Consider the following 26937-nt stretch of genomic DNA (forward strand, 5'->3'; position numbering starts at 1 on the left):
TTCGATTTAATTTGTTGTGGAACTATTTTCATGCTGAGTTTGACGGAGCTGCTTTGATTGACAGTATTCAACATTCCATCCCCCCCCCAAAAAAAAAGGACTAAACTTATCATTGCCATTAAACAGAAAATTATACCGATGACAATTTTTCTTACGCCAAGAACTTTAAAGTGAGTGCCAACAGGTGGTAGACCAGAAAAGAATCGTAAAAATTTGTTTCTGGATATTTGTTCCAAAGGCCCATTCTACCTTTAAAGGGATGATATCTGTAACTTTTTAAAGGTTGCATGTGCCTCGAAAGTGAAAGACTTAAACTTTTGCACAAATTTACTTCAGGTAATCTTTCAAATATACTCTTTCAAAATCACAAAAGTTGAGGGTCACCCAATGATGCAAATTTTGGTACTAGAGAAACAAATTACTCACGATTTACCTGTATTTGAAATTCAAAACGGTTGCCATATTCCTGTGTTACCTCTATAGAGAAAAATAAAATTTTCGATTTTCGAAACACTGAGCCGGTGAAAATTTTTCTTACACCAAGAGCTTCAAAATGAACACCCACAATTGGTATATCAAAAGAATTGGAAATGTTTCAGAGTCTGAATATCTGTCCCTGAGGTGCATCCTACCTTAATAACGTTTGAAATATTTAGCAATCGGGAAAACAAGTACATTTTCCTATTCTCCCGAAAAGTTGTTTTGAAACACGAAGTATAAGCCTTACCAATGAAGCACGATATATTGAGTGAAATATGCAATGTTATGGTTGACAGACGACAGTTAATCCAGACGAAAGTTCAGCTGTCAACTTATAATATTAATTGCAACATACTGGCTGTATTGAACAGTTGAACTCTTAGGTACAATTTTGATATGATTTGGGGAGTAGAAAATGAAATCGTGTTTTACAATGAGAGCAAAAGTCGGGGAAAAACGCCAACAGTTACGGAGAATTGATTGAAGAAATCATGAAATTAAAAAAAACAGGACTGCAGTTTGGTAAAAAACATCGGAGAATGCAGTCAAGAAATTATAATTCCCATGAAACAGCATTTTTGAATTCTTCAAATTTCTGACTTTTTTGCCTCTCTTATATTGCATACATTTGCAGCTGTTACAGGTAAAATAATTTATGGTTTTTATATTAGCAGAGAAGAAAATTCTTGCAAAATGAAATGGTGATATTACTCTGTGACCTTGCATATGGTCACATATAACAATCTTCTGTACATGATGTAGAGTAGCAATTTATTTTGGCATTTGAAAAGTTGAGCTGTGTCTCAAAGCATGATGAGATTCCATGGCTTCAAATCTGAGAAATATCAACACGCTTGTCTGTTTCTTTGGGTAAATGATCTGAGAAAAATTGGATATATTGAGATCACCTCAACTTTGACCCATGCTGGTTCTGTACTGTTATGATTCTGCCGCTGTTGCAAAATGGGAAACGAGTTATATGAAGCTGTTTTTATTAGGTGGAGCAAAAGATTTGAAAATGTGATTATTTTCAAGAAATTATTGCAGTCGCATGCTTGTTCACCTTGTTGGAATATTTTGCTACTATCATTCAACGAATAATTCATTGTTGCTTATATTTATGGAGTACCTTGTGTTTCTGACAACAAAGAATTTGGATCAGTCTGAAGAAAATGGTTTGGGAAGTTTGTAAGCTTCTGGGCGTTCCTGAGTTTTGTTATTTTTACACTTCAAGACAAAGATGAACAGGGTGTCCTAAAATTTAAATTTCACAAAATATTGCTACATTTGCAAGCTTCCATTATTCGAAAAGTTTTGACAGCACATCACTGCAAGCTAATTTTTTTAAATTTTTTGTAAGTTTTATTCACTCTACGCCACAATTGTGGCTGAATAAAATCAATTAAATACAAAACAAGAGATATCTGACATGCTATACAACATGATTCATATCATATTAATATTTCTAAAAATTCACAAGAATATATATTTGCTTCTCTGGTCACACTCAACTGCAAACATCCAGTACAACTGATTATTCAAGAAAACATACGATGACCAAACTTACAATGTTCTTTTATATGTGATGTAAAAAGAAAAACTGTGAATACATCAACAAGCTGAATACACATTTATGTACTGAAGATTTTAAATGCATAATAATGCATTAGGAAGGTAACAGCTATTATGAAGTTTTTTATTATTTTTTGCTAACACAAAATATCAAAAGTGACCCTGTGAATTCCCAGTGCAGTGATTACGTCAAAATCACCAAAACAACTTCTGGTATCTTCTGTTATTTCTGGTCATAATTATTGCCAAACACACAAACAAGGACAAAATTGAAAACTCATAACATACTCAAATAATTTGAATTGTGTAAATTTGCTCATTTTCAAACTAAAATCATTTTAATTTCAAAGTAAATCAGTGATGAATTGAAACCCATAGGGTTTTTAAAATAATACCCTACTCATCAAATTGTTGTTCACAAGACTCATCGAAGAAAGCTTTGACGACAATGCTGACGTGAAGATTTTATTGTGGTTGAGAAAAAGTCTCAGAAACTGTTTTTACAGTAAAACTATATATAGAGTAAAATAATGTGATGAACAAATGTGACAAATAAATTAAACACATGTATCACACAAACTGCAAAGTTTTCAACATGTAAATGAATTGATCTAAAAATCTTTGTGTTGCGTGCACACAAAGACAGATTCATGTTGGTAACCAAACATGGCAAGGGAGATATTTGCATTTGAACTAGCCTATTTCACCCCTTTTTATTTGCTACTTTGATAATTGATTAAAAATAATGCATAGGTCTAAAACAGTTGAGCATGGTGCGCCACAGACGGAGTGAACTGGCTTGGCGGAACCTAAAAGTTTTCAGACATTTTTCTGAGGCTCAAAAACTCAACTCAACCATAGAGGAGTTAGGTGTGGATCAGACAAACAGTAAACTGAATAGCCGATGAGGAGCTGTGACAGAGTCTGTTCTGAAACCCATCAATGTTTTGAATATTGATATTTTTTCCTGAAAAGAGTATAAAACTGTGTTCCAATCTGACTTTTACCTTGTGAATCTATGAAATTTTCACTGCAAATCTAGATCTGATGAAAATAAATTAGTTTTACAAAGTTTTACAGTGGAATAAAAAAAGATGTGCTTGTAGTCATTTTCACTTACAAGTTATAACAAATTATGACAGAAAAATCTCTCAAATAAATTAATGAAATTGTCTTAGTTTAAAATTGCCATGGATAAGAACACATCTTATATTCAAATTACATGTATATGTATACACACATTTTCAAGACAATTTTTGAGGAATTATCTTCGGGACGTTTTAACTTACATAATTTATTCAGTACATGTTTGGTGAGACTGTTCATTATTGACTGAAATGAAAGGCTGTTCAATCCAAGATGGCTGCCTCCATCAGACGAACTTACAAAGAAATCTTTGAATTTCTGAACCAGTTTTTTGAAAAAATACGACACGTATTTGGTTTTACACTTTTATATCATTGATACACACATGTATATGGTCTTCATTTATTTGCTGTCTACAAAGATTTAAAATTTCGTAATTCTTAAACTGGAGAATGTCAGACAGCATGTTTGCTACATGTAAATCTAAATTTTGTTACTTATGCTTTCATTATATACATATCCTACACAATTATTGTTGTGTGGGATGGTTAAAAATTTACATCATGATCATTACAGTGTAATAAATACTTTTACATTATAATATCTTATCATTACAATCCAACTGTGGCCATGGATGGAAAATAACACTATTTTGATATTGGATACAGATTGATATTATTGTGGAATAACTACAAAAAGGTAAAAATAACCTCTTAAAAATAGTGATAAACAATTTAATAACTGGGCTTGTTTTAAATTTGGAAACAGGTGGACATGTTGCAGAGAATTAATTTTTCAAATATTTCACAATTTTTGGGCTTTATAAAAACAATATCCCACAAAGATCTTGTCTTGACAAAATAAAGTATACTATGTACATGTGACATCTCTCATGTGATATCTGTTTGTTCAGAATATATGATATGAAGTTCTTTGGGTGGGACAAACCGATATCAGAAGAAAGCTCATAACATGACAACATCCTAATCTCCAACAAGATGTTGGTCAAGAAATTCTGATCATGGTGAAAGCAATCTGTGCAGGTCTAAGCCAATCAAAATCGACCCTTGCATGGCAAACCCAATCAACACTGACCTACTACATTGTGGGGCCAATCAAACGTCTCCTACTACAGGTTTGGTCCTACCATGGGTTGAAAGATAATGCCACTGTACTTTGGTATATGTCAGGACACTGCAGGACGTCATAAGATAGAACATTTTCTGAGCATGCATGTTCCATGCAACCACTATAAAAACTTGAATAATGGTTCTAGTCTAGAATAAAATTGGACACAATGTGCTCTACAGACTCTGTATGCCCAAGAGATCACGTGACAGCGGTACAATCTAACCAACATGTATCAACACATATGGAAATATATGCATTTCTGTGCTTTTTTATGCACATGGTTTTGCTGGTACCGAGGTCCATTAGAGTTCCGGTTCAACTTATTTTGAGAGGCCATCTTGTACCAGGCCAACAGGTGCACCATGATGGAATGACTTTATTCTTAATTTTTTTTCACCCTTCATCACCAAATACTGTTTCCGACATTATAGTACTTTTGGAACAAAACTGAATGTGTAATATGAGTCGAATGAGTTACTCATACAGTATTCTCTGTACACACTTATTTACATTAAATAAACTCTGTGAAATTTTAGACAAAAACTGTCATTGACAAAACAGTCAGCACACTGGTTCTTCACAATGAAGTAACAAACCAACAAACACAGGTCCCTCAAGATGAACTCTCATCACATTTGTAAGTTTTGCATTGTTTCTTTGATAGCTTCATTCACTCCCTACTTTCCACCTTTTCCTCCGTGGAACTGTTTTCTGTCTTTGACGTAGCCTTTTCTTTGATTTCTTTGATGATGTCAGCATAGAATGGTGCAAACACCGCTCTGTTGTGTATGACCAGTCTCAGAAACTGTCCGCTGAGGTCGATGAGTTCTTGATGCACTGGTTCCAGTCCAGCGGGGATTTTCTTTTTAGGGTCAAAGGCCGAGGTAGCTGATATGACAAACCTTATGAACTCTTTGGCCCTTGAACCTGGATAATAGAATAAACATGATTTACATATATTTTCTTGTATATTGCTAACAATATAAAAGAAATGTAGAGATTCAATATAAAAGAAATCTGGAGACTGAACTTTAATGTAGCAATTCATATGCATGGCAAACCGTAAAGTTCTTGGCAAGAGTGGAGCTTGTAAACAAAGTTTCAGATATATCGCTGGTAAGTTACAGAGTCATTAGAGGGAGGCGGTAGTCCTGTCTGTGGCTGCACAGATGGGCCCATACAACACCCCTTATTCATATCCAAAATTTGAACATGGCAGCTGTGCTTATACTCAGCTGAAGCAGTTTCATATAAACAAAGGGACACAACTAACGTTTATTTGGCAGTCTTGCAATTAATGGAAAGCTTCAAAACTGGTGAACTATGAGTATGCATCAAAAGCTGAATTTGCTTCACATTTGCTCGACATTCATCGGCAACTTACAAAGTCGTGCAGCTGCAGACGGGACAATCGGTAAAGGTCCTATGGTTAAAGCATATAGGTAGAGGCCTGCAGGAAAAGTTTTTGCAAAGGGTTTGTATCTAATGCTTTGAGTCCGCTCATCAACACTTGTACTAAATTTTTTGAATCTGTATCTGAACCCAATGCTGATGCTGACGCCTGTTTGTCACTGTTGTCATGCATTGTTTTGCCCAGTTTGTAACTAACAACTTGAAGTCAATATCTTGTGTATCAATGATTAATCATGACAACCCTCAGCATTCCCAATAATACGTTGCATGTGCTTTACAAGTGTGTGTGCCTCCTGAAAACTGTGTGTGGATATTACGGAGTTTGAAAAAGGTGCATCTAGACTGTTAGCAAGATTAGGGCATGACTGCTTAATGTAACCTAATTGCTGGTGAAAAAACCCATAAGTAAGATTTATTGAGCTTCAAAGTAGTTTCTAGAAATAAAAGTATTATAACTTACCTAAAAGTTTACGGACATTGTGTTCGGGATCCTTCATATCTTGGACGTGTTTTTTCAGTGAACTTTCTTTAGATTCTGTCATGGCAGGGAAGCTGTGCTCTGTCAGACACTCATTGACTTCCTTGCAGATTTGTTCACTGATATTAATCATTACTTCATCTAGCTCACTGGAAAAAACAGAAACTTGTTCAAATTTAGGAATTCTGTCGAAGAGTTCCCCTTCCATTTTTGTTTCATAAAATAGATAGAATACACTACACATTGATGTGCTTTGCCACTCTACAAAAAGACATCTTATTTTATTTTTCCATTATATTTATGTGTAATATGGGTGTGAGGGATACATATACGACAGGCAGGAACGGTGGTTAAAAGTTATGTGACACACGTTCTGCAAGAACAAGCAATACTTTTCAAAAATAAGTGTTTCTCCCATAGTTTGAAGCACAATAAAGCCATGAAAGACTGGTTATTATGAAAATGCATCTTGTATTTTTTGTTTTGTCCTAAGATTTGGAACAGTTCATGGTATAACAATTTGAGTAGTAAATATCTGCCTGTCTGCAGCAGCTAAATCTTCAACCAGGCAGTTAAAATTTCAGCTACCTGCCCATTAGACAGGTGAAAACAATTTCTGATTTTTGCTTTGCTTAGATAAGATCAGAGGAAAGGTATCAGTATGCTAGGCCATACAATGTATGAATATAATTATCTACAGCAAGGTCTTGTTAGTCAGGTCGGCAACTTTTCAAATTTTCCTGCCTGGACGTATGGTTGTTATTTCCACAAATTTCTCCCTCTTCAACAATTCTGGGAAATGACACAGTTGGAATTTATCTCAAGCAAGTTACCTTTCTCCTTCAAGAAGCACATTGATGACATTCTTGAGTTTGTCCACGAACCCCTTAATTCCAGATATGGCAGCCCCGACTACTGAGTAAGTCATGAGTAACACTGATGACACAAGTACAAGTCTGTTTACTTTGTCTCTGAGATCCAAAAATCTTCCTTGGTCCATCAGTAATGTCTGTAAAGTAATATAGATTTTACTTGCATTAAACACAGCTCTGACATCTCCCTATACTTAACATTAGAGTGTGCTATTACAGATGATACAACATGGGCGTGCAGTAAAACCTGTCCTTATACATCACTCAAACCAAGGTATTGCTGTCTGTCATGGACAACTATTGAACAGCTATATCTTCAACATGTATATTTCATTGGATTTGATTTACTGAAATGAAAAAAAAATCAGATCTTAATCATTTTGTGTATAACATCACTGTTTTCAGCCACAGATTCATGCAGTCCTGCCTGAAATGTACATCACAAGACTACTACTTTGCGTGACAAAATGTTAAGATGGTGATAAATATCAAAATGTCAACTTCATATGCATCCTGTTAGTTAACATGTTAATCTAGGACATGAAAACCCAATTTAACCAAGGATATGATGATTTGGCCAAATAAAAATATATATGTTTCCAGTAACCCAACCTACTCCAGAAAAACCTGCCGACCCTATACATTTTTTTCAAATTAAACAAAAAAAATTGAGTAAATTCTCTGAATTTTACTGTATTTTATGGGTCTAAACCAACAAAAATAAAAAAAATGTCAGCTGACCTACATACCATAATTTAACGTAGCATATGTTACCGGAAACACAATTATTTTCATTTGGCCTTATGTGTTGTCAGTTTACATTTCTGAGTTATTCTGGTCCTATGAATCAAGAGTTACAATATCCAAATGTTGACCTTTCACCTGAGTAGAATTACAATATGCAAATTTTGAACCCTCACCTCAGGAAAGAGCTGTGAGTCATCCCATTGGAGGAGATTCATGTATCCCTGATTTAGCATGACAGCTGCTGGAGCTGTTGCCACGGCAGCAGACGCAGAGGCGCCATCATTCACTGTGTTTGATGATGAAGCAGATGGCGACGGGGATCGAGACCTGAATGCTTCTTGAAGTGAAACAAGTGTGTCCGCTGCAGTCTTCAGCCACTGTTTTGTGAACTCTAACCCATCTGTCAGAGAGACGATATCAAAAATGTCCTAAGATTAATGCAAACTATATATTTACTACCCACTTTCAAAGTTATAGATTCTCAAAGAGTATTACATATTTACAGATTTGGAATTGCTTGCTTGATGGAATTAAAGTCCTGTTTTGTGAGAAAGAAAACTGCTACATAAACAAAACATTTACATTAATAAGTTGATTTTTTCTACAAAGCAAGTACCTTTTTTAATTCTTCCCATAAAGTTTTTTGAAATACAATGTTTGGCCTTGTACAAGACAACACATTGTGTACTGGTACCAGATGCAGTCATGAGTTATGAATCATAATCGTGGGCATTACAAACATACATGATACAGGCTATTTTTACAAATGGCACACTTGGGTTTTTGACATGATGTAGGAGTACACAAAAAAAACTACTTTACAAACAGTAGAACATGAAAATCATATCAAAAAGTTAAAGAAGCTCTAACTTGAAACTGGTAAATAAGGACTCGCAAGTGGACAAGTTAGAAATGATAGAATACTTAAGAAATGAAAGATTGCGTGCACTCAGACCCAAAATATGGACACTTTATCAATTCACTCCAAAGAGATACAGACATTTTCTGCAAGCCAACTGCCAGTATTGGAAGCCCACAGGAACCACTTTAACAAGACTGGAGAAAAGTGGGCCAACAAATAAAGATAATCCTAGGGGACTCACTCACTTAAAAAGTGATGGAAAGGCCCCCTAACAAACCAAATATTTTCAAGATGAAATTTGGACTCTGTGTTCTTCAGGTATACATGAAAATTTAACGGAAAATTGAACAATAAATAAAACCTGCTTACCTTGCTCTTCCTGGGTTTTAAGAAACTCTTTGAATTTCTTTCTCTCGTATTCAATAGAGTGTTGCTGGATGTGAGGCCTCATACTCTGTATTGTAAAGTTGGCCATGTCAAGTTTCATCAGATCTATGATACGGAAGATTTCTCTGTCAAAATAAAAGAAAATACAATTTTTTGATTGCTATGATACAAAATATACCACTTTTCTCTTGGAAAGGTTAAACAATAATATGAACCAATCAAATTTAGTCTGGAGTCTTTGTATCACAGTGACAGAGAAAGAATACAATGACTGCTATTGTTTTGGTCACATAGTTGCATATTATCACTTGTATGCCACTCCATCCATGACACACAGGCCTCGCTGACCATTTACAATTTTCATTTTGCGCGTTTTTGTAAAGACATGGAGAAGAAAATTTCAAAAAAACTCTTAAACCCTGTAATTACCACATTTTAGTATTGCTTTTAAGTTGCGAACTTGACTTCGATACAGAGAAATGGGGGAAGGATTTTGTTTGCTTGAGGATGTTAAGTTACAATTCCTTTGGGGACAGATATTTGAACTTTCAAAATTTTACGATTCTTTTCTGACCTACCACTTATGGTGGTTCATTTTAACCCCTTGACTACCAAGGCCAATGTATTCCTATATACCAGGCCCCTTATGTAATATTGATAAAATCTTGGGTGTGGTCATTGCATGAACACTGCTTAGAGTAAAAAATTAAGTAAGTACCAATAAACCATATATTTTCTGAATCAGCATGAAATTTCCACTTTTTCAAACATAAATTTTGTATTTCCAGGTCACGTGACTGATCACATGACACATCATGTGACCAGAGTTGGCAAAGAATATGAATATTTGAGGCATCAGGACGTGTTTTGAATCCATAAAACGACGCAAATTGGAATACAGTTGCAATTTCCATGGCATTGTCTTAACATACCGGTATATGTAATAATAACTACCCTTTACTTTATTTATAGATGTACCGATTTAAGATTTTTCTCACAAAAGGCAGAGTAAATGAACCACAAACATCAGCATCTGACATGATTCTGTATTTGAAAATCAACACATTTTGTAATTGTAAACACCTGCTTTATGTCTTCCTTGCAGAAACATGCACCTAAAATGGTTATGATTTATCACAAAATAATTCACAATATTTAAAAATACATTTTAGGGAACAACATATCACATGAGCAAATACATGACCAGTCATGTGACCAGTCATATTGATATTATGGCTGCTATAACATTTCACTGGCTTATAGTAAAATATTGTATTTTCTCTAGTTTCATTCACGAATATTGCTGTTAATAGAACATATAAATCCTTTGTTTTCAATAAATAAACATTTCATTTCATTAAAAAAATAAACCATAAACATCTTCACGATCGTCCGTACTTCAGGAAACTGTAAACAATCAGCGCGACGCTTCTGTGATCAGCCTGACCTTTCAGGGTCGAGGTCATGGGTCACGACATTAGCTTCCGGATTTTGGCCATACTCGGACGTACGGGGGTGCAATCACATTCAGGCCAGATCGGATACATCAATCTTAGTCGTGCTGCGTGCCGACGCCGAAATTACGGATTTTTAGCGACAAAAACGAAGCAAACACGCCTATTTAACTGTGCCGGATATTTCCGGCACTCAAGGTATATGGTAATTCAATATGGCGCCGGATATATCCGGCGCCATAGGTAGTCAAGGGTTAAAGCTCTCAGAGTAAGAAAAATTTCCATTGTCTCAATTTTTTGAAAATTGAAATTTTGTTTTTTCCACTGAGTTAACAAAGAGATGTGATCATTGTTGATTTTCAAATATTGGTAAATGTTATGTAATTTGTTTCTTTCGTACCAAACTATGCATCCTTGAATGAATATTTTTTACTGAATTGGTCAGGAAATGATGGAAAGTTTCATTGAGCCTGAAGAAAGTTTGTCATGTCTTTCACTTCTGAGACACCCACTATTTTAAGATATGTTGTGTGCTAGAAGGCAAACTGACTGCTAGTTTAACCCTTTGAGCGCCAAAGTCAATTTTCATCACCTTTATAATACACCAGTCACATTTTTTTTTCAGATTTCTGCCAAACTTTTGATAAAAAGCTTATTAGCCAATGAGATGTAATGTCCATTTGGTCCAAATTATCCAAAAAATTGCAGAAAAATTCATGAAAATTGGTAAAATGTTGCACTAAAATTTTGGAGGGGAAAAAATTACAGCACTCAAAGGTTAACCAACTTTGGAGAGTTACACTTACTTGAAGAGTTGTACAACATCTGTAATCTCTCCTAGCTTTTTGATTTCATCATCTCTGGCAGGGGCACACAACTTAGCCATGATGGACATCACAAAGTTGGCATACTTAAAAACGTCGATGGAGTCGTGCTCGGCTTGTTGTTTGATAAGTTCCAGGTCCAGCGTCTCATTGATTTCTGTCCTGATCTTGGTGTGTGCTGGTAGAAGTAAGGATGACAACTCCTACAGGGAAAAAGTGTTTCACCCTTTAATCATCATGGTTTGGCCCAAATCAATTGTTAGCAATGGTGATTGTGGACCTGTGTACTGGGAATTGGGGATGTGAACAGGTTAAACGATGTGCCTTACCTGTTTAACTTCTCCAAGTAAGTTCACAGCCTGGTCGAAATTTGGTGGATCATCATTCAACCCTTCCTGCAAGCTATCCCAGAATGCTTTGTGTACAATGTCTTTTATTTGTTTTTCAAGCCTGGAATGAAATTTCAGTTCATGAGGACTAGAGTCTTTGTGTCAAGCCCTCAATGAAATATCAAACTTTGTTAACATAACTAGTGAGGTGATTCTAAATGTGATAAATTAATTTTATGGCTTCAAATCATGAGGTACTGGCATCAAAACTAACTGTAAGAACATATGATATTGACATTACGATTTCAAACAAGTACTTTCTAGAGGTGCAAAATGAAATGGCAGGAGTTGGAGGAAAATTTCATTGTTACTCCTAAATGTTGATAACAATTATCCCATTCAAAATGTGCCATTTTCACTGTCTAGATCTCTTTGAGTAAAGTTAGGAATTATATTCAATACATGTACCAGTAATATATAATATTTTCTTGGGTTGTAAAGAACACTCTTAATCCTTTCACCAATGTGGTTTGGCCCAAATCCATTGTTATCAATAGTGAGAGTGGACCCATTTATAGGTAAATTGGGTTGAGCAGTTAAGTCCAGAGGTACCTCATATGGGCTTGCTGGACATGTTTACTACAGTCCAGTGGAGAGTTCTTTTTGGAAAAATGCAAATTACTTACGATGATTCTGGTGGCTCTACTGGTTTGAGTGTGAAGTTGTTATCTACGGCTATTTCATGAGCTAACACCATGTTACCGACACCGCTTGCAGCTGCCATTATTTCTTCCATAGATGCAAATCTGGGAGGGGAGGCTGTGGTTTGGAGGAAAGAAGTAACGAACAAATACTGTGAATTTGAAAAGGAAAAAACATAGACACAATATGGTCGTGTTTCTACAGTGTGTGAAATGGTCAGAAATGCACTGAAGAACAATAATATTATTTTTAAAATTGCATTGAATTTGAGCCATTGTCTTACTTTTCCAAATTTCATCAAAATTTTAGCCATTTCCTTGTTTTATGTCTGTGTGTTATATATAAATAATGTCAGTGAAGTTATTTTTTAATGATCACACATTTTTGGGAAACATTTTTAAATCATTTCAATTTGAATCATAGAAAACTGTACTTTGTTTTGAATACAAACATTATAGCTTTCAGATTTTTGGTTGTTTTCATCTAACATTTCACAAATACCCTTGGTTCAATGTAAATAATAATAACAGTAAATCACATTTACCTTGTGGTGTACCTCGTGGACTCAAGCCAGGGCTTGGTGATCTCAGCCTCTGTCTTTTCCTGAAAACTTCTCCTTCACCTGAGGAGTTCAGTTCATGAGACTCATCAGAAGAAGCCCCCTTAGCTTCATGGTGATCAGTGTCCTCTTGATCTGTTTTCTTGTCCAACGGCATCTTCAAATTTCAATTTCTTCTGGTTCTGGGTAATAATCTAAAACAAGGAAAATACATGATTAATATGTTTAATCATGGAAAATTCAATCAAATGAGTGTACCTTGCATCAGCATTTTCATTTTTAACTGGAAATCAGACAAATTAATTTTCTACTCATACATCTCAGGTAGCTACTTTCCTCGTCATTTATTCTCTGATAAGGGCAGCCCATTCTCGCAGGCCAGAGCAATAATTTCCGCTCCGCTGACCTACGCAAAAATCAAGTTGGGTGATAAGACTCGCCGAAGAGGGCGTGGTTTACGACGATGGGGGCAGCCAAGCAGCTGATTTTGAGAAATTGTGAGCACTGATATTCTTACATGTAATATGTTGTTCTTCTGTATTGAGACAAAGTTAAAATTTGGAGGGGAAAATTATGGCTACAATCACTGTCCTCTCATTATGATTTGAACATTGCCCCCCCCCCCCCACCTCCTCACAGGTTTTCTCCTCTTGAAGTTCCTACTCTCTTTGCTTCCTCTCTCCCCACAAAACACTCCCCACTGCCCAAAGCCAACTTCAAACCTCACTATAAAGTTCCCATTTCATTGACAAACTCCCTCTATGCCAATGGAGCCTTTTTCAAGTTGCCTACTTAGTAGTTAAAAATGAAATTTCTCCGCCCAATGATGAGGAGAGACAGTCCACCATCCAGTTGATTCAGAAAGAATTTGCTTCTCCAGGGGAACAGGGGATTTGCACAAACTCTGGAGTAAACACTGGTCCCTAACAACTTCCCCATTACCCAAGCCTGAATCACAGCTTCCTTAACAACCAATTTTGAATAACAAAACTTTTTTTGATGGATAGAACATTTTTGGTTCGGACTTCCCTAAATGAAAACCATCAGTTTTTTGGCCTTTGTAAATTTTTTTGAATTGATTTTCAAGAATATCAATGGATGAGATGATTTGCAAGGTCATTAGGGTCATCTGTACTTGATTTGTTGATTCAGTCAAAGTATTTACCTATTTGTTAGCTTTTTGCCCTGGATGAATTCGGCTACAGAAGAATTACATCAAGTCTGAAGACATAGCTTACACTTGACAAGGTACCATGACAACAAGATTCCCTGACTTAATAGGATTGTGTAAGCTGATGTTTACCTAGGGGAACACAGCTGTGCTAAACCAGCACAGGTAGTGTACATATAGCATTTATATTATAAAAACAATGATATATTGAGCTTATCTTATGGATTATGTATGGTTAGTGAAATCAAACAAATGTTTATCTGTAGCTTATCATAGTAATCTATTGACTGGAGAATCTTTCAATTGATCTGATACAGGGTTTGATTAGGGTTCCAAAAAAATTGCTGAACCAGTTGGCTACTTGTATTTAGAAGTCAACAGTGTCCAGGACTGGAAAAGATCTTGGTCAATCAAACAAAAATGCCCGATACAAAAGCATCAAAATTCCACCGATGCACATCGCCAAGCAGATGGGATCTTCAACAATTGTTGCAAAGTTGACTTTTATATGTGGCAAACATTCTGTCTGCATCTGAGTATTTGAGTGTAAAATCCATTTCAACAATGTACTTTGAAGCACATTATGGCACTGAGAAGCCAATATGTCTCAATCCAAGTAATCTTGATTCTACATCTGGGAATTACTGAAGTATAAATAAGGTTATTTATCATCATTCTAAACTGAATATATGATTGAGCGACTTCAATAACAAACTGAACCTTTACTTATCACTATGAGGGGACACAAAAATCCCAGCTACTGAGCTAATACTGGGAAAAGCTAACTATCAGGTATCAATTACAGTATTGCAAGTCATACCAATAAAAGATTTCAAAGACTTCTACTGTAATTCAAAAGAACATTATCAAAAAGAAATATTGTCATTAAATGAACTATAATAAAAAAAGTCATTTTATTGATTTCATAAAATTTCCATAATATAACATAGTTATAGATTTTAATTCCTCTCAATGAACAGCATTACAATGAAGAATTTGAAACTGGGTCTACATTAAAACATATGTAAAATTATTAGTTGAAATTGCATTTTTAACACGGGTGCAATTTGATGGTAAAGTATTTTGTTGAAAATACTCCATTCAATGTATTCTGACATAAAGAGCTATATCTATACTTATAGCTCTATACACATGCGCATTCACTATAATGAACTCAATTAACATCATTGATGCAGTAACAATACAGTTTACAACAGTGAATTCAAATAAACTTTTTGTGCGAATTTACATGTTGTATTCTATTCAAATTGGCAAATACAGGAAGTGCAATGAATTTCTGACGATGTAGTAAAATGACAAAAAAATTAGGCCTGTTAAGGTAGATTATTGCACTGAATTAGTACTGCGTAAGTTGTAAACAACTTCGTCCTTGAAAGCTGGCCATCTGACCTGCCTTGGCAGCATCCAGGTTGGATTGATTTCCTCAGAAGAACCATCAACATAATTATAAATATTTATGAGCAACATTCATTATAACAGCAGGATCCATGTCCTCACGGTGTCGGGAAAAATTCCTATAGGTACAATGGTCACTTTTATTTTTCCTGCATAAACCTTCCCCTCAAAAAGTAATTGCGCACCCCTGCTTTGCACAATGGTGTGGAGAACTTCAATGGAATCTTCATATTGGTTTAATCCATTTTGTAAAATGTATGGAAGCTTGTAGGTCTCCAGACATGCAGTATACATTTCACTTCTTAAAATATAGTCAAAATATCTGAACCAATATTCATACAGACAAATCAAATATTTTGCATAACCAAATATTCAAAAATGCAGCTGTGTTATATCCATACACTTCACGTTAGTTTATAAATATGATACAGTACAGTATTCGATCATTCAAATTTCAAAATCTCACTATTTCTTCAAAAAAGTTCATCCCAGAAGTACAGCTATGAATAAAAGCAATTATGTGCATTATTTGACCAACAAAGCCTGTTGGTTAATCAAAGGACCTTGTAGGCTGTTAGTAATGGCTGTAATTGGAAACCATGAACAAAAGAATTCTTACTTCAGGCTCTTTTCCCTCAAATATAAAACTACAATCAATATCATTGCCTGAAGGAAAATAATTTCAGGATGATACACATAACGTTGAGTATTTTAACATCTATTTTGTGTAAATAAATTCAAAGAGATCACCAAATTGAAAATAATTTCCCTATGCTATATCAGAAAAAGTCTTCTTTGTTCAGAAAACCCAAAAATGTACCCCACAAGAACCACAAAATTGATACAACCTGAACTTTCTGCCAAGAAATGAAGACATTTTGAGGGTTATTTTTATCAACAACAGAATTATCTGTGTTAAATATCTCCTCCATACCTGAAGTTGAAGGTCAGTATGCTGATGATGGTTGAGAGATTGAATTATAATGTTCCCCTTCAGATATCAGCTGAGTTTACGGTGTAAACAAAGCTCTACAGCTGGACTGCTCAGCAGATGTGTGGTTTCAAAATAGATGCTGGGACCAAAACATGCATTTGAATATGATAATCTTGATCTGTGATGTTAGGACCGTTCCACTTTGTGACGGGGTGGTTTACTTAACCATTGTTTTTCACAGTGAACAATTGCTTTGTAAGTCTCTTTTGTTTAATGTACAGGAAAACGATTGAACAAAAACATATTATTCTTTACTATCCATAAATACTTTCCATATGATATTACTGTCTAGGTGATTTGATAACTAAATCTCAACCCCATGCTGATTTTGAACGATTCAATATTTTCTCTTTTGGAATTGAACAAAGTTAATCTTCAAATGCTTTCTTTTCGCCAACCTTCATTTTCAGCGCTTTATAGAGTAAAATTCGTAACGTAGTTTCCTAATTGGCAATCATGAAAAATTTCTGCGTAGTTAGTTACAAATAGTCGTTCCTCGAAGTCCGAATGTTTTCAATCAACTTTTATTGTTTGGGCTATGGAAAAATACCAGGGCTGATTTTGTTTGGGTACAATAAACGACAGTAGTTTGTTAGTTGTGTCATGAACGAGAGAGACTCTCCTTCTGCCATGTTTGTAAGAACTTATTATACAAACTGGAATTTCATTCCAAATTCGCCAAAATTTCCATGAGTTTCCTTATTAATTTAACATAATTGAAAGCATAGATTCAAATTGCATACGTCTGTTATTAATGCCAGGATTTCCCTTTGAAATGCAAAAAACTGTCGGACTATTCTTAACGCACCTGTCTTCGACATCAGATCAGATAGTTTTCGGAACAAAATAATGCCGTAGACCGCATAAAAATGAAGTCATGTGCACGATGTGGTATCTGCTGTTTGCGACATTCATAATGGAATGATTTTCAAGCTGTAGTGTACCACCAACTTCACCAAACTAACCTTATCCTGGTCAGGCCAACAACTTCGGACGGTTAAGAACTTTCGTATGCACCGGATAGATACTGGTCACTTATGTTGAAATATTTCGGAGGCTCCACCTATATATACCAATGGAAGTTTCTAGAAGGACCAGGATCATTCGCGATCGCACGGTGGTGATTCCTTCAACGGTGAGCTCATTCTTTGTTTACGGAAATTACGTCATGTACCCTCGTTCGCTGCCAGGTATCTGGTTACGTCAAAGGGACGCCCGAGATGTTTTCCTAACTTGAAGAAGTGCTTTATTTGCATGAGGCAAGCAATATTTTTCATCTAAATCTCTATTAATATGATGTAATTATTTTGATTCGGGAGAAATGATACACAAAAGTGATTTTATTAGTACCTTTAACTTGTTAATAATTTGCAACTACGTCGAGAACTGTTGGAAAATAAATATGTGTATGAATTTTGTGTAGCGCCGAATTTTGAAGAACAGACGACGGTACAAGTATTAATATATCAACTTTAAGGTCACTTGTTCATTTGTGTAATCAAGTGGCGTTAAAACGGTGTTATTTTTCTCATCTAAGGCTGCCATACGACCTTGTAGTGACATGCTCAGAATTTCACAACATGGAGTTGAGGTAGGGATACAACCCGTTCTCTCCATTACTGTATTGTTGTTCAATTTAGGTATTATACAGGTCCAAATCTACAATATAATTCTTCATATGGAATCACACTTCTTACCTTTCAAAACGGAAAACTCCAGGCAGAACGAAATACGCCTTCCCTCCTTCAACGACGTTGTCTTGTGCGATCACCAAATTCACTCGAGACAGAGATCGACAGTCTGTGGTTGTAGTACATAGGCCAGCTTCTTGGAACACCAACTGTAATTTTTCACCGTATGCTATATGTCGCAGCGTCACTTTGAGCTTCGAAAGTTCAAATTTAGAAAGGACAATTTTGAAAGCCGAAAGGTGATACATGCAGCTTATCAATATTTCGAGCCCCTTGTACTGTAGTAGCCTACTCAAGCTGTGTGGCAAATGCCAAATGTCATCTTCATTGTCTGACCTGAGGAGGCTTTATTATTCACAAGTCCAAGAAAATCGTCATGACAAAATTGTTATAATATCAATTGTTTAAAGTGAAATCTTTGATTTCACAATTGTTTTCGAAAATTAAACAGTACTGATATATTGAAAGAAAAGACAATGTATTCAACCATGGTCAAAAAGAACATGTATCATATTTGTATGGATTCACATATTATAATTGTTTCTTGTTTCATCTTCAGGTGACCCTGTAGAATTACGCAGATCTTACCCTTTTCGCTGAGCAGTTCACCTTAGAATGGCCAACTCATTTATACAGAAAGAACTGGAGGAGCTCAAGAAGAAATACGGAACAGATCTCCCCGGCAGTGAATTGATATCGTGCCATCCAGTGTCTGTCAGGATACGATTTGTGTTAGTATCATGGTGGCTTCACAGTCACTATTCACATAAACCACTTTGCTGCTTCACCACTTTGACCATCACCATTTGTCTCAAAAGTGACATTTCCCCCAACCAGTTTGTACCAAATCCAACTCTTCTCAAATTCTGCCAGCAGTCATAATGATTTAATATTAATTTTGTTCCTGAAATGCATTTCCAATTTCAATTTGAAATGCAGCTCTTTATTGGCAAAATGACTTTGGCACTAAAATGGTTAATCACATAGTAATACATAAAATTGCCTAACCCTTATTTTGCCAAGTTCATATGCCACCATCAGGTCAAGTTATTTAAAACCAGGAGTCATAACAGTTTCCATTTGTTGTATTTTGACAAAAAATTAATATTTGAAGGCCTGTGAGTACATGTACTTAGACGCTGCAAGTATAATTTTTACCGACTGAACCTCTATAACATACCAAGCCAAGTAGGTGATTTGGTTTAAGTACCACATTTTATTGAGTCAGAAAATGAGAAAAAGTGATACAGTCAGGCAGGAGTTGGGTTAACTTTGAAAAAATCTAAGCAGAGGGCCAGACCATGTTCGTCAAAGATAATAGGATACTATATTCATATAGGCAGTGCTGAGACGTTCAGCACTAGTTGCTTGATCAGCAACTATGACACAAAGTGAAAGAAATGCTTGAAAAATAAATGAAAACTTACAGCTAATGGAGCTTTTTAACCCTTTCACCACCATGGTTTAGCCCAGACCAATTGTTACCAATGTTGATTATGGACCTGTTTACAGGGAATTGGGGGTGAAAAGGTTAACTCTACTGAACAATAGTACTGAGGGTTGTGGATTTGATTACACTTGGTAACTCTGCTTTCAAGTTTCCACATATTCCCTGTTTTCTGTTTGCAGGAAAACTCAGCATCGGCAGTTTGACGTGTGCGTACAGTTCTCTGAAAAGTATCCGACCACTCCCATCATTATAGAGTTGAAAAGTAAAACAATCCCGGAAAAACTATTGGCTGGTTTAACAAATCTCAGTGATGAGGAAGCAAAGAAACTATTAGGAAAGCAACAGGTGAGTTTCTGACACACACGTGCAAATTCATTTGATGTTTAACCCTTTCACCACCATGGTTTGACCCAAACTCATTGTTATCATTGGTGTTTATGGACCTGCTTACAGGGAGTTAGGGGTGAAGAGGTTTTGTGATACTCTGACAAGTATTAAAGTTACTGCAATGAAACCATAACAAATACCATATTTTATGTGTGACGCATGAAGCAAAAGTGTTGACCCCAAGTAATAACCTGTCTGTTGCAGTTTTGAAATGTGTCTTTTTTGACACTTTTTGATAAATTTGTACCAGGAAAAATTATTACAGATCAACACTTTCTGAACCATCTTCATGCAATTTGCACATGTTTTGTCCTGCCACGACAGAAATCATACCTATTTGTGGTTAAACCAATCTTTTGGTACTTAGAAGAAGAGTAAGCATATAAAGTTTATATATTCCTGTGTACAATTTTGTACACTGTGTGTGTTAAAGACAGGGTGGTAATCTCCATACATGAGAACCTGGGAATTTCATTTTGAGGGGAGAGGGGATTATCACCAAACTCAGGAATTGCATTTCCAGTGCGACGACCCCCTTAGCCTGAACAACTTTCATTTATAAAACTTTGTTATCCTAGGTTCTACCAGTAATGAAATTTCTGTGGCAGTTTCTGAATGACAATCCGTTCACGGTCTGCAGTGAGGAACTGAGCTACATCAAAAAGTCACTCATCACAGACAAAGATGAAATCAAAACAAAACAGAAGTCAGGTGTCATCACCATGACGATTAATCAAGATAATTATTACTTTCAACTAAAATTTACAGTCCCTGAAGACTACCCTTGTACGCAAGTTAGGTGAGTGCTGTGACTTTTAAACTTTAACCTTTGACCTGTTGATGCTTTTATAGACTTCATCAGAGAGCAAGATGAATTCAACACCCAGTTTCTTTGTTCTTTGAGTTGTGTAACAATATTTCAAGAGTATGTGAATTGAATCCATCGCTGCATAAGCGCATTTTAGATTATATGGTGCAAAAGAGTAAAAATACATTCTTTTCATCATACTTTATCAACGTTTTATATCATTGCATCTTACAGCATAGAAGAAAGAGGTAACAATTTTCCAAAGCATTTCAGTACAGTATTTATAAGCCAGGCAGTGGAGTTAGCCAGACGGCAAATTCAACCTCCCCTGAAGAAAAAACCAAAGTGAGTAAAAAGCAATTCTCTTTCCACCTGAGCATTACATTTCACAATGACTCCAAGAAATAGCAGTTTTTGTTAAGTTCGGTACTTTGGTAAATGTTACCGGGGTTCCCCAGTCATTTCACCAGGGTTACCCTTGGTATATCAATGCAGTCATACTGGTGGACAACAGAAATTTTACCAGGGTTTCCAAGTAATTTACCAGTGTTTCCCAACCTTAGCAAAAACACTGAATAGTATGCCCAGTTCTCACAGAATTTGCAGTCATGTTTTGCAAAAGTTATATATCATGTAGTCAAAATCCATCCGTAGTCTTCATGTGGCTGGTAATTTTTAACAAAATGATTCTTACAGTAGTTAGAACTTGATTTTTCAACATTTTGAAATTACAGACGTAGAAAATGAAAGTCATACAGGGTGCAGCTTGGTAAAATAAAGTATTCACTATTTCAGACCAAATTAAGGATGTCGAGCGGTATGCGCGCGTGGAATTTGTCACTTCCCATAGGATTACATGGAAATTTGCTGGAAAATCAATTTATACTAATGTCATTTTCATGAAAATTTGCACAAAGCTCAGTCTAGAGAAATAAATAATACTGATCAAATAAAATTATATGGTCACCGCGCTAAATTTTTAGATAAACAGCATCGAATTATTTCGTCCATAGAAAATGCATTGGTGAAAAACTGCTGACTCTGCATTTTTTCTCACAAATGGCAAAATTCATGGTCATTTATCTCACAAACGAGCGCGGTGACCCCTATATTTTATCACACATTTTGATAATACTTACAAAGGAGAATCCAAAAATTGACAATTTAGAGAAATGGCATTACTTTTAATTTTACGATCGTACATCCTTAATAAATTGCGTTGGGTAGCTAATGCATTTTCAAAGTCATAGTTTGGTACACCTTGTCAATATGCTGAAAAATATTGCCAAAAATTGGTGACATGGCCTTCATAACATGAAGGGAACTGGTACAGTATAAATAATTGGTTCAGTCACAGTGTCACCAATGTGACGCAATACCTATATGTTTGATTTTTTGAAAGAAAGAGTTTGTGATGATGTTTTATCATGTACATAAAAATACATTATTACATGCCTCGTATATCGAACATCGCGCGCTCCATAGGATTCAATGGTAACTCGCCGATGACGTCGCGGGCCGCATAGTCATCACTGGACTGAAAGTGAACCGGAACTATTTTCAACTTGAAAACTTTTGGATTTAAAAGTCTTGAAATTTCATGTTTTGCACAGAAAATCCGGTTTTTGGAAAATTTCGCATAAAAATTTTGATAAACCGCATAACAGTAGTTTTAATATATCAATGCGCCATTCGAGGATGAAAATTGTTCTATTTTTAACCGTTTTTCGTCTAAAATGAAAATAAAGCATTTGACTATAATTTGCCAATAAACGTAAATATTTTTGGTGCAAACTGAGTAAGAGAGGCATGTAATAAAAACATTATAGCCCAAACATGGGACTATGTACCCTCGGGGCAGGAGACCATTTGCCCTCCTTACGTCGGGCAAATGGTCACCTACCCTCGGGCACATAGTCCCATGTTTGGGCTATAATATATAATATACTACTGTGGTATCACAGCATCTCTCATATTTTTTAGTTCATCTATGTCACCCCTTCAGCCCATTTTCACACAGTATATAAGTCCGACCACACCCATTAAGACAATGGTAGTTCACCCAAGTTGGGAGATTATATCCCAAACGTTATCAACAGGTTTTGAAAATTAGGTTTAAATAGGTAATATTTTCTGTCACTTATGTCATTCTCATTTCATTTTGCAGAGATCCTCCGTTTGAACCGAAACCATCGTTAAAATTAGTAGCAGAATTTCTTGTCAAAGACTGTGTAAGACGCTACCCTAAAGAGCCTTGCCAGATTTGTAAAGAGAATGGATTTCCTCCAGATCCAAAGGTATATTTGAAAGCTCAATAAAAAGGCAGTTAACTTCTGCCTAAACCAAGTGCATGCTTCACAGGCTAACCTAAAAAAATATTACACGCACTGGGCCGCTGGGACAAGTTTTCTCTGTCATGAACAGCGCCCTCAACGGGACTAAACTATTTGGTTGTATGCCCTGTGCATGAGAGTGACCTCCTTACGTGATCTTATCAGCCCAGATTTTATAGTGCCAAAACTTTATCAATATTTTGATTTCTTGAGTTTTCATGACAAATAAATTGATTATTTACATTCAGAATTTTTGAGAGAGTTTGTAATGCACCAGATTTTATTCCAAAACTATTTTTAGAGTTATTACTGTCTTCATCAGTTTTTACGTTTGTTTCATGAACAGAGTGTTGTAACAGATGAAAGCAGTGACAGATTTTTAGAGAGAGTTTACTGTGCTCATTTATACCATCGTGGCTGTCTTGATACCTATATGAAAACACCACCATTTACAGGTAAGCATTGTAATTATTAGTCTCGAACCAGAAATTTGGAAAAACCCTGTATCCCTTCAATGTGGTTTGATATCACTTGCTTGGATATGCGACTCCCATTGTGTATCATAAATATGCTAGATTTGCGTGCTCCTTTTAAGTCTTGGAATTTGAAAGTTGTTTTGGAATGTCCTTCAAGATACTTGACAAATTAAATTTACTTCTGGAAAGTCTTTGGTAGTGTTTGTTTTAAGTTATCCAAGGACATGATTTTTTACACAATTTCTTTGTAATAAATCCTGGAAAATAGCATTGGCTTGTGACTTTGAGCATATGAATTCTGAAATTTAACATTCTTACCTAAAATGTACACAATGAAAAACACACCTAGTGTATTGTAGCCTATGCCTGAAAACTGACAAGCTGTGAAATTGGGTCTGGATATTTTCTTAAAATAGTGGTTGATCTTCACAAAAACAAGATGGTGTATAAAACAGAATCAAACAGACAATCATTGCTTTAGCGTCACTGTAATCTCATAGCTACATGTCTTTTGTCAATCTGTGATTCTTTCCGGTAGGTGGCAAACTATGCCCTGGATGTAAACAGAGGATATACCACGGTGAATGGAATATCACTCCAAAACTCGCAGAAGACAGATGGGCACATAAAGAAGCCAAGAGGAGAGAACTTGACGAAGTGGTGGACTTTCTTGAATAACAAAATTTTAAAATTCAATACAATAATATTACTTTCTTTTCAAAATACTGATTTATCTATTATTTTAGCTGACTGGTTACTTACACTGCAGGTAGTTTGGTGGTGAAATTGTCTGTAGTTCTACTGAAAGAAACATTTTCTTGCTGGCAACGTCTGCAAGCAAAGTGCAGTCTGAAGTCATTCATGAAATATGATAAGCATTCTATACGATATTGTATTGACATGAGCAATTAGTCTGCTGTGTTGAACTTCACTCTGTTCCACTGCTGATGTAGTGCTCTTCCCAGCAGATACTTACAAATGAACTTTGGTCTACAAATGCAAAGTTACTTTTTAATGTTGATTTGTAGCTGAAGCTTGAGGCTACAATAAACTTTCAGTTTGCAGTTTGATGTACCCAGTTCTTTGCTCAAAGCAACCTTTGACAAAAGTCGACCTTTGCACTTTCAATTAACATACTGGTACGGCTGATTTAGATACAGAATCTTGTAAGAGGTGATTTCAGTGAAAAGATGCCGTGTCAGCAAAACTGATGAAGCTTTCATTTTACTCAATTTTTTTGGAGCAGTCTGTTTTTATTTACTTGCTTTATTTTATGCTCACTGTTTCTACATAAGTCTTCGATCATTTGATCCAATTGCTTCAGTCACACTAGATGTGATTCTCATGAATTGATGTAAAATTATCACCGTGGACACTGCAATCCAAATAATAAAAAAAATCTGTGAATCACAAATTCTGTGAAATTATTACTCTGCACTTATGTTTTTGAATCCTGTGAATTTGATTCAAAGAGACCACCAGCTTTTAATGGTAGACTGGTATCCTGAGGTCTGTATCCCCCATGTCAGTGAAATTTAGTTATGTCTACATGTAATAGCCTGCCAAGTCAACTTACACAGACCACATGTCGGTGGACTGGAAGTCCTGAGCCGAGTACAAAGTACTTAAAGAGTGCTGTATGTAAGAAATCCTTTTTACCGACTACGCAGATGAAAAGCCCAGCAGGAAACAGGTTCAATCACATTCGTAAAGATGGTGGAATATTGGCAATGTGTTCCTCTGGAAGATTTTACTATCATGAAAATGTACACAGGTGTATATTCGGAGCATGGCAGATGTCACAATAAATTGCAATAGATTTATTACAGCAAATTTGAGTTCCTGTAATTTTTGCACTTGGCATTTTCACAATGAAAACCTAGCTTATGTTTTTGTATTCTTAAGCCAAAACAGAGTTATGTTTCTGCATCAAACAGACAGTAACTTCCTTAACCGTTTGAGCACTGTAATTTTTCTGCAAAAGTATCAGGGCAACATTTTACCAATTTTTATGAATTTTTCTGTAATTTTTTCCGTGATTTTAGACTAAATGGACATAAATTTTCATGGACTACACTTTTTGACCAAAAGTTTGGGAAAAATCTGAAAAAAATTGTCTACACATGAAAGAAATTGTTGGCCTTATATTGTATAAAGGCAACAAAAATTTACTTTGGCACTCAAAGGGTTAAACGGCCGTGCATGTCCCAAATTTTACATCAGTCTGTACGCAGGATTGGCCGATGATACTGGCTGTTACCGACTCGTGTTTACCTATGTGCAATATATTTGTGTTACACAGATGAAAGACTACTTGATTTGAAAACAGTATTAGGTGGACATACAGAACTAAATTCAGTACCATTCTAATAGACTTGACAGATTCTGTCATATGATGGAGGTCCTTCAGCGCCCTCGTTTGACCGAATCTGTCAGTCTACAGTTTTACATGTAAAGCTTATTCCAATGAGGGCTCAATCTTGTTTCAATGCCACATGAACAAGTTTAAAACTTTTAAACATATTTTTGTACTTCAGGAATGTACCACTGTATAACCATTTTCATATGTTAAAGGGAAATTTGTCGAAACTGAGCTCAAAGGCTGATTAGGCCATACGACCAATGTAAATACTGTATTCAAGGTACGATGGGGATTGGTGAAAGTTAAAACATGTTTGTCACAAAACATACATCATAAAATTTAATATTGCAGCTATATTGATGCGATGCATCTAGAAATCATGCATTAAATACATTGTAAACGAGAAAGTCGCACACGCGCAGTTTATGACCCCTCCTTTCAATTCTTTTTATTTCAAAGTCTCTATATCTCATGTCACAGTTGTACCGTACTGGATAAGCAGTACTAGGTACCATTGGTCATATCTGCAGAAACACAAGTTCATCGACTTTCAACATTTTATGTAAGTGTAAGATTTCAGTCGAAGGTCTGAATGTATCACCAACCAGAATGCCATTTATTCATATCAGATTTATAATAATTGGCCGTGTCCCTTCTATAGCAGTAGAGGAGGAGAAAAACATACCAATAGATATCACCATAGTTTTAAATACTCCGTATGGAGTTGCAACCCTCTATCGCAGGTTCAGTTTAGCCAACTTTCCAGATTTTGTATGTTACAGAAATGGAAAATGTCTGTGATGCTATCATGCTGTAAGCCCTAGTGAGTAGAAATGTCGGCCTGGATTTTAATTTTGAAATAATGATAAAAGTGTTAGTTGAAATAAATATAACACTAAAACAAAATGTTCTCTTTTTTGTTGCTTACTGTAAAAACAAAGACATAGATTTCT

At 35.6% G+C, this 26937-nt stretch overlaps 2 protein-coding genes across 7 annotated transcripts; one reads left to right on the top strand and one right to left on the bottom strand.

Moving 5' to 3' along the window:
* Nucleotides 1-1819: 1819 nt before the first annotated feature.
* LOC139120794 (T-complex protein 11-like protein 1) lies at nt 1820-17640 on the bottom strand. Of its 4 annotated transcripts, none has more exons than XM_070685347.1 (10): nt 17443-17640; nt 12882-13090; nt 12322-12454; nt 11636-11756; nt 11289-11509; nt 9011-9153; nt 7953-8179; nt 6994-7169; nt 6143-6309; nt 1820-5196 (listed from the first exon to the last, which is right to left on the bottom strand). In XM_070685347.1, the coding sequence occupies exons 2-10, from the start codon at nt 13051-13053 to the stop codon at nt 4940-4942; spliced, it is 1617 nt and encodes a 538-aa protein (XP_070541448.1). In that variant the 5' UTR covers nt 13054-13090; nt 17443-17640; the 3' UTR covers nt 1820-4939. The 4 variants fall into 4 exon arrangements, with proteins under 4 accessions (XP_070541448.1, XP_070541467.1, XP_070541458.1 ...); XM_070685366.1 differs by having other exon boundaries at nt 12882-13078; nt 17443-17551; XM_070685357.1 differs by lacking the exon at nt 17443-17640 and adding an exon at nt 16418-16583.
* A 368-nt stretch (nt 17641-18008) lies between these two features.
* On the top strand, nt 18009-26890 carry LOC139120823 (uncharacterized). 3 transcript variants are annotated; one of them, XM_070685398.1, is made up of 8 exons: nt 18009-18068; nt 18728-18899; nt 19798-19963; nt 20584-20804; nt 21048-21158; nt 22981-23110; nt 23493-23601; nt 24161-26890. In XM_070685398.1, the coding sequence occupies exons 2-8, from the start codon at nt 18784-18786 to the stop codon at nt 24298-24300; spliced, it is 993 nt and encodes a 330-aa protein (XP_070541499.1). In that variant the 5' UTR covers nt 18009-18068; nt 18728-18783; the 3' UTR covers nt 24301-26890. The 3 variants fall into 3 exon arrangements, with proteins under 3 accessions (XP_070541499.1, XP_070541517.1, XP_070541507.1); XM_070685416.1 differs by having other exon boundaries at nt 18046-18332; XM_070685406.1 differs by having other exon boundaries at nt 18062-18407.
* Nucleotides 26891-26937: the final 47 nt, after the last annotated feature.

The sequence above is a fragment of the Ptychodera flava genome, chromosome 2 (genome assembly GCF_041260155.1).
Source record: "Ptychodera flava strain L36383 chromosome 2, AS_Pfla_20210202, whole genome shotgun sequence".
NCBI lineage: Eukaryota > Metazoa > Hemichordata > Enteropneusta > Ptychoderidae > Ptychodera > Ptychodera flava.

Bases quoted from the DNA above. Each gene is read 5' to 3' on its own strand.
- LOC139120794 (XM_070685347.1), bottom strand. From the start codon at position 13,053: ATGCCGTTGGACAAGAAAACAGATCAAGAGGACACTGATCACCATGAA. The intron at 11,510-11,635 runs GTAAGGCACATC...TTTTCCCTGTAG, and splicing joins TACTTGGAGAAGTTAAACAG to GAGTTGTCATCCTTACTTCT. The intron at 5,197-6,142 runs GTAAGTTATAAT...TCTATTATCCAG, and splicing joins CAATGTCCGTAAACTTTTAG to GTTCAAGGGCCAAAGAGTTC.
- LOC139120823 (XM_070685398.1), top strand. From the start codon at position 18,784: ATGGCCAACTCATTTATACAGAAAGAACTGGAGGAGCTCAAGAAGAAA. The intron at 20,805-21,047 runs GTGAGTGCTGTG...TGCATCTTACAG, and splicing joins TACCCTTGTACGCAAGTTAG to CATAGAAGAAAGAGGTAACA. The intron at 23,602-24,160 runs GTAAGCATTGTA...TCTTTCCGGTAG, and splicing joins GAAAACACCACCATTTACAG to GTGGCAAACTATGCCCTGGA.